This window comes from Nicotiana tabacum, chromosome 6 (genome assembly GCF_000715075.1).
Source record: "Nicotiana tabacum cultivar K326 chromosome 6, ASM71507v2, whole genome shotgun sequence".
NCBI classification, from domain to species: Eukaryota; Viridiplantae; Streptophyta; class Magnoliopsida; order Solanales; family Solanaceae; genus Nicotiana; species Nicotiana tabacum.
In genome coordinates this window covers 209,756,405-209,764,631 of record NC_134085.1, presented here as the reverse complement: position 1 = coordinate 209,764,631, position 8,227 = coordinate 209,756,405, and the positions used below count along the sequence as shown (strand labels likewise).

The window sequence follows — 8,227 nt, the reverse complement described above, 5'->3', positions numbered from 1 at the left end:
ATAAGAATATTTTAATTGATAATATATTTGTCAATTTTTTATATTTTCACTAAATAGATATTTACTTATCAAATATTTAACAAAGTAAGATTGAAATAATATGTAAGTAACAAAAAAAACTCAAAAACCCGAAAAACCCGACAAAACCGAACCTTAACTATTAAAATATTTGCCTCTGCTGCCCTGTTGCTTTTGGATCATTGGATGGAGGGCAAAAGAGCAGGCTCAAGAATCAGCCTAATTAAGAAGTTAGGCCAAAATACAATGTAAATCCCAGCCAAGTAAAAGAAAATTAGAGAACAAACTAAAAGGAGAAAAAGAATCCTAGCCTAAGTTAATGGTTCCATCATACATAAAAGACAAAAATAGTGTCATCTCACATTCTATATGGCATTTTTAATGTTTAAATATGCGCTAAAGACCAGGTTGACCACTACACAACAGGAGGAAGGCGTGAGAACTGAACGAAAGAGATAGTGGAATTTGTTTATTATTATCTAAGCTCATGAAAGTTTCATTAAAAACATGGAAAAAACAAGCTTAATTCTTTTTGCTTGGGACCAAACGACCACTTTATTGTATCTTACTCTTTTAAGGTTAGGTGAAATTGCACTATTTAAACCACTTAATTATTATCCTAACACTCATAAATTAAAGCTCCATATATTTCTCTTAACTCCACCATTCAATAAATTAAAACTGCCATTCTTTATTCTAAAACAGAGAAATTAAACCATGTCCTCTTTTCCAGTCCGAGTCATGGCCCCAAACTTTGATGAGAGTCGATGGGTAATTCAAATCCGTCGAACACTTGATGAAGAACTTGAAGAAAACACTGAAGTCCCAGTTAGCATTTTCAACGTCCCTAAAACCCTAATGGTTAGCGACCCGGATTGTTACGTGCCCCAAGAAGTGGCTTTAGGCCCTTACCATTATTGGCGTCCCGAACTGTATGAAATTGAGAGGTACTGTCGAATTGTATGTTCATCTCATCTAAAAACAATGAGTGGTGTTGAGAGTGAAATTTATTATTTCTGTCTGCTCTGATATCATATTATAAATTGTATGACTTTCTCATTTAAAAGCTTAAATTCCTATAGAGTGTACATTTTTATTTACTTGATTATGTTATCGACAGGTATAAAGTTGCAGCTGCAAAGAGAACTCAGAAGCAACTCCAAAATCTCAAATTCCAAAATCTTGTTGAACATCTGTTAAAATTGGAGTCTAGAATTCGTGCATGTTACCATAAGTACTTGAATTTCAATGGGGAAACTTTGGCCTGGATGATGGCTGTGGACGCCTCATTTTTGCTCGAGTTTCTTCACATCTACGCCGTTAAAGAAGGTAAGGTTCTAACTACAGTTTCTTCCTCGAGGATGTCACACTTAGTCGATGCTGCTGGGAGAAAATCAGCACATAACGCCATACTTAGAGATTTAGCAATGCTTGAAAATCAAATACCATTATTCGTGTTGAGGAAAATTTTGGAACTCCAGTTCTCATCTTTAGAATTGGCAGATGACATGCTGATGGCTATGTTAGTGGGATTATGTAAGGAGCTTTCTCCTTTCAAAGTGGTGGAAATTTTCCCTGAGGTTAAAGTCACAGAATCTGCTCATTTGCTAGACTTTTTGTACCAAATGATCGTGCCTAAATTGGAATTAGGAACTTCTGAAATAACAGAAATTCATGATGAGGACCAATGTGATGCGAATCAAGGAGAAAAGAATTCCTTTGGAAAATCAAGTCACGTTAAACAATTTCTAAATGAAATTTGGAAGATAGCTATTAAATTAAACAAAGGCCCGGTACATCTTCTTAAAAGAATAGTATTTTCGAAACCTATGAAAGTCATGTTCAAGCTGCCCTGGACACTTCTCTCTAATATACCTGGGCTAAAGATCCTAATTTTGCCCATGAAATATCTATGTTTCTCACAAGAAAAACCACAAGAAAATCCTGAAAATGAAAATTCTAATAACCCACCTCTAGTGGAGGAAATAGCCATCCCCTCAATAAGTGAACTTTCTAAAGCAGGGGTAAGTATTGTAGCCACCAATGGAGGAATCACAAGCATAAGTTACGACAGTAAAAAGATGGCATTATATTTACCTACTGTCAATCTAGATGTAAACACGGAAGTTATTTTAAGAAATTTAGTAGCATACGAAGCGTGTAATGCATCGGGACCGTTGGTTTTTACTCGTTACACTGAATTAATGAATGGGATAATTGATACGATAGAAGATGTAGCATTACTTAGAGAAAGAGGGGTTGTATTGAACCGTTTGAAGAGTGATGATGAAGTCACGAATTTGTGGAATTCGATGAGTAAATCAGTGAAGTTAACCAAGGTGTCGTGCTTGGATAAAGTGATTGAAGATGTTAACAAGTTTTACAATGGAAGATGGAAGGTGAAGATTGGGAAATGCATGAAGTACTATGTGTTTGAATCATGGAAATTTCTCACATTCTTGGCTGCGATTATGCTCTTGATGTTAATGAGTTTGCAAGCATTTTGTTCAGTCTATAGTTGTTCTCGTGTATTCAAGATTGAGAGCTCTGGCCAGTGATTTGTTTATATTTTTATCATGTAAGAAGTGTTTTTTTTTTTGTGTCTTTTCTTGTTTTTATTTCTCTTTTCCCGAATTAATGTGACCTGTATTACTTTAGGACTAGCAAAATCACACACTAAAATACATATACATATACATGACGGGTTATTGTTGCCTATTGGATGAAAAAAATGCTGAATTGAAGAATAGATTTGTTGAAATTGTTGTTCAGTAGAGTATTATTCAACCTTCATTTTTCTCTTTTCTTTGTTCTTCCCCTCTTCTCTCGGGTCGAGAGTCTATTGGAAACAATCTCTCTACATGCAATATAAAGGTAAGATCTACGTGCTCACTATCCTTCCTAAATTCCACTTGTGGGATTATACTGGATACTTTTCCTTCCTCTCTTTTCTCCTGATGTAGGAGTAATGATGCCCATGTCAAGCATTAACCAAAGAGTTCAGCATTTACAATTTTAGACAAATAAAAAATCGTTTTGTTGCAAACCTCCATGATGTTGAGTTGGAGCGCACCACAAGTAAGTCATATACTTTTGTAGGTACAATAGTTTTGAAGCTACATGATTTCATTTGACTTCCTGCAAGTAATCATTTCGCAGGAGAAAAATCCAAAAATCACTTTCCATTGCAATTAGAACTAATAATAGAGTAGTGAGTAGAGTATCGTTCCCACGAAAACTTATGATTAACTGTTGACTAATTCAAACTCAATTAATTTGTCTATCCAAGAGGTTTTTTACAAAACAGAGATGTAATTTTTTTACTACCTAAACTACCAAGCAATAATTTAACTAGAGCAATTAACCAAACAAATAACAATTTCGAGTAACAAACAGTAGGAGAGGATATTCCAGGGTCACAGGCTAGTTAACAATCGTGTTATGTTCTTAGCTTAAAATGACTAATCGATTTACCTGGATTGTTGATTGACAGGGTTAATGTTACTCATAAGAATCTGTCGAGTTCTTACTCGCCAATTCAAGTTAACTCAATGCCTATATGTCTATGGAATTAAGATTAACAAGAATGCATTTACAATTCCTGTATTTCAACCAAGCAAGGCAATTGGGTATATGTCTATCCCAATTGCTAATCCGTTCCCCGAGGCCCGGGTTCAAGAACTTGCCCTATTTAATTCTATATGCAATCTAAAGTTCCCACTTTCGAGTTCAACTAAAGATTCGTAGATAGTATTTCACTGTTAGCTATTCAGCAAAATAATTAAAAGCAGAATTAAATAAACAACCCAATATGATAAACCAACTTTGTCAAATTGAACTTCAAACAACAACATTCATGTTTCACCTATGACCCTAGAACAATGGGTTTTAGCTACTCATGTTGGTGTTCATCACAAATAGATTCGATTTCATCCCAAATAGCAAAAACCAAGAGAACAAAAGAAGAACTTGATGGTCAAATCTCCTCCTTGCCTCTTGTCTCTCTATTTCTTGTACTAGACTATGAAAAACCTCCTACCTCTTCCTTGGGCGAGCTTGACTTTATATAGGTTAAGTGAGTTTTCCTCCAGATTTCCAATTCTGCCCCTAAATAACTCTTCCCGGATTTTGGACTAGCGCGACCGCGCACCTGGACGCGCATCTGGCCGCGCTAATTGGCTGAGATTCTGTCATGGACGCGCTAAAAGTAGCGTGGTCGCGCATGTCCAGTTCTGTGTTTCATCACTTATGTTCCTCGTCTTCAAGCATACTCAGCTCTGAGGGGTCTTTCTTGCTCCAAAATGGTTCCAATCACAACTGTTTAAGGAATCACCTAGGCTCCTCATCCTGCAATATATACAATTCACAATTAGAGCCTATTTTTCATCAATTAACCATATTATGATATTGGAATATAGTCAAGTGGGAGCACAAACAATCGCCAAATTACCTAGATTTAACCTATTATCAACACCCCATACTTACTTCATTGCTAGTCCTCGAGCAATCAAATTATACACTCTAAAGGTTCCTTTTTCTCAACTATTTCCCCCAACGCCATACACCCAGAACAATTTACATACATTACGCCTAGCAGTGAACAATCCTAGCCTCAAAAGTCGACTCTTCAAGTGCCATGCAATATTCATACTTCCTTAACATACTCTAAATAGAAGTCAAGACTTGCTTTTCCGTCACGAATCATATGCCCTCACAATCACATCAACGAAAATTGAATTTAATCCACACATTCGCATCATATGCTCACATATATCAAAGAAATCATTCACCCTCACAAAAGAAGTCACTTGCATGCAATTGATACCATAAGTTTGCCCTTAATGTAAATCTCTACTAATGTAGGCTTGTTCGACCCAAAATCAATTAGAACTTTTTTCTGGTTGTAATGTGGGCTAAGGGATGGGTAGGATATATTTCGAAATATGGACTAACCCTCCTAAGCACTTTAACACATCACATGAGCAATTTTAGCGCAAATTCTTCAACCCACCTCACTTCCATAAACAATATCACCCTACAAATACTCCCTTCTTCTTTAAGCAATATATTAATTCATACCCACTAGCTGGAACAAGACACAATGTATTCCTCTTTTTTTTTCCAGCTCATTCTTCTTTTCACTCAATTTCCGCTAGTGGTGTATTAGTTTACAAAACAAGGGCACCTTTCTTCCTTTTATTGATTCCACTCAAAAGCCACCACACACTTAGTTCTTTCTTACTTCTTTTAGCGCTCATCTCACAATTAAAGTGCTTTAAGAGGTAAAAGGATCAAAACAATGTCAATTAAGAACAAAAAGGGTATAGGCTCGTAATGCGGGTGCCAAACAAAAGTCCATAGGCTCAAAAGGGTTAACTAGGGACAAATTTTATTTGTGACAAGCAATTAAGCTCAAAAAGATCAAAGAAAGCCTAAAATCATTTTTCAAACCGAGCATCACCTAAAATTCCGCTTCAACTCACATACCGGGCAAGTTCTAGATACAAGTACAATACATGGACTACACAAAAACCTCACCACACATGGCATAAGACTCATTCCAGATCAGCTCATCAAGACGCTCCGTTACGAGCATTCAATTCAGCAACAAATATACAAATTAAGGCACTTTAGTAAGATTCAACAAATAAGACTAAGCGTTAGACTCTAGGGTCAATTGTGTTCAGGTGTGTCAACGCTATAGGTTCTCTTTTGATTCTCTAGCTCGTAGCCCATTAACCTAATCTACAAAATAAAAAGAAAACTACCTATACCCGATTCAAGTTAAACCCTTGGAAAAGAACTCTGGCCTAAATAAAAACCAAGGGGGAGTTGTTACACTATCTAAGAAAAAAATAAAAAAAAATCCTTTTGGTGTTTTCTCTAGACTAACTTTCCTCAAGAAAATTGTTTACAGGCTCCGTCATCAGGAGGAGTCTACATATTTGCCCCTTTTTTTTCGACTCAGTCCCTCAAGAACCCCGTCGATGGGGATCCATCGTCGGGACGAGCCATATAATTGTTTTAAACCAACGATTCCTACTTAACAACATCAAAATTATCAAAGCAAAATGAAACAAAACAAAACCAACAGTCAATTGATACAATCACATACATACAATGAAGGAATCCCCACTCCACACTTAAAAATGAAGACATGTCCCCATGGCTTAAAATTTGAAAGAGCAGTGAGGTAAAGGAACTTCCCCAAAGGCTCACTCCTGGTCGGAGACAGTGTCTGGGTTGACGTGGCACGCACGACCCAAAGCTCGCAACCAGCCCATGAATTTCTTTTCCGACTTCACTTGTCGATCAGCTACCGCGTCTACTCGAGTGCCCAAATCAGGCATGGAGGTTCGCAAACCAGCCATCTCCGCCTTCATCGCAGTAAAATGGGACACCCGGGAAGCTCCTGAAGATGTTGCCGTCCCAGATGGTCCTGTTGTTGCCACATTTTGCTCCTGAGCTTGTGGTGCTGTCCCCATGTTCTCCTCAGCATCCTCTCCTTCATGAGAATCATCAGAGCTACTACTCGCAGACCGGCCACCTCTCGCCACCTCCTCTACTACTCCCGACTCTTTTCCCGTGGTCACCTTATCAGCACGGAATTGGCCTTCCCTTTTCACCAACCCATCCACAGCTAGATTTTCGGGCACCTGAGCATCCCTGCATAGTTGAGTAACTAAAGAAGGGAAAAAGAACCCATACCTTTTGACTTGGCTGCGGACGAATATCTCTTTATGCATCACTTTGGCCACGTCGAAGTCGTGACCATTTACAAAGCACCAAATCAATGCAGCGCGGGGCCCATTGACCTCTGTAGTATTGTGAGATGGAATCAAGCAGTTGGTTATGAGGTACAGCCAGCACTTCCTTTCAAAGGTGAGTGCTGAGGAGTGAAACTTCTCCCCATAGTCCATCCATACCACTTCTTTCCCGGGTGCACAAATTGTCTCAAAGAATCGCGCCCATTTTTCGTTCGTTGGGTTGCGGCCGTATTCATAGAAGTCATCATAACCAACCGGAGGTGGAAGCAGCTGGTAGGTCGTCCGTATCGCCTCAACAGAAGCATTCACTGCCCTTCAGCACACCATGACTACTCCATTATCATGCTCTACCACATTCGCATAAAATTCCCGCACAACTATTGCATTGCCCTCACCGGGCTCATTGATGAATGTGTGCAACCCCCACCTCACCAACTCCTCGTACATGTGAGGGTAGTGTCTCTAGAGCTGTCTGACGTTAATACCTCTCTCCGAAATTGGCATTTTACGAGCTTTTTCCGCAAAACGGGCATGAGCATTGGCCGAAACAAATTTGGAACTATCAAAGGAGCGTGCAGGTGCAGCCCCTCGTGACCTAGATGAACCAGCCTGGCTGCTCGACGAGGCCCCTGTGGCGCATCGTTTCCTAGATGGAGTTATGATGCCTGCAAAACGGAGACACATTAGTACAGCCCAATAGAAATTTTGTGACTCAATGCGGTTACTCAGACTTCACACGCATAAGGGGTCACAAACTATATAATCACGATCATTGGGGCCTTTCCACAAATACCTAGTGGGCATTAGGCCTTCACAACCCCTTATTAAACTTTTTAGAACAAGAATCACCCACTGACACTCACCAACATCACATATCAAGTGGGATTCCACCCCACACTTATCATCCACCAACACTACAACATCTTGCACCAATTTCTCTACAAAATCTAAGTACAACTACTACAACATAGGCATAAGAATACAACCAAAAAAATCTGAAAAAATAGAGAGAGAAATAAAAAAGAAGAAAGAAATTAGGGCTCATACCTGTGGTGAAGGAGAATGGGGAAGATGCTAGTGAACTCGGGGGGGGGGGGGGTGAGATGGGGGACGGGTGGGTTTGGGATTTGGGAGTGTTTAGAGGAAGGTTTTGTTTGTGTTTGAGTTGGAATGGGGGAGGGGTTTTCTTTTGTTGAATGGGGGGTTCAGGTACCGGGGGGCGTTTATTAGATGGGGGAAAAGGGTAATTGAGTCTAAAGAATAAACAAAAAAAAAATGAAAAACTGAAAATACACTTGAAAACGCCGGATTTTTTTTACGGAATTGGCGCGCCCAGATGCGCGAGCGCGCTAGATTTAACGCGTCCAATACAGAACCCAAGAGCTACTAGCGCGTCCAGTAGCACGGTCGCGCTAGTAGCGCGTTCAACAACGCGATCAGGT

General features: G+C 39.2%; 2 protein-coding genes across 2 annotated transcripts in view; both read left to right on the top strand.

The window, feature by feature from the left end:
* The first annotated feature begins 282 nt into the window (after positions 1-282).
* The window catches only part of LOC107816823 (uncharacterized), a 160,385-nt gene continuing 152,440 nt past the window's right edge, over positions 283-8,227 (top strand). The window contains exon 1 of the mRNA XM_075256612.1: positions 283-340. The gene's annotated coding sequence lies outside the window, so the exon portion shown is untranslated. The remainder of the gene's footprint in view (positions 341-8,227) is intronic.
* Positions 641-2,819, top strand: LOC107832548 (putative UPF0481 protein At3g02645). Its single transcript, XM_016660411.2, has 2 exons — positions 641-965; positions 1,139-2,819. The coding sequence occupies exons 1-2, from the start codon at positions 736-738 to the stop codon at positions 2,574-2,576; spliced, it is 1,668 nt and encodes a 555-aa protein (XP_016515897.1). The 5' UTR covers positions 641-735; the 3' UTR covers positions 2,577-2,819.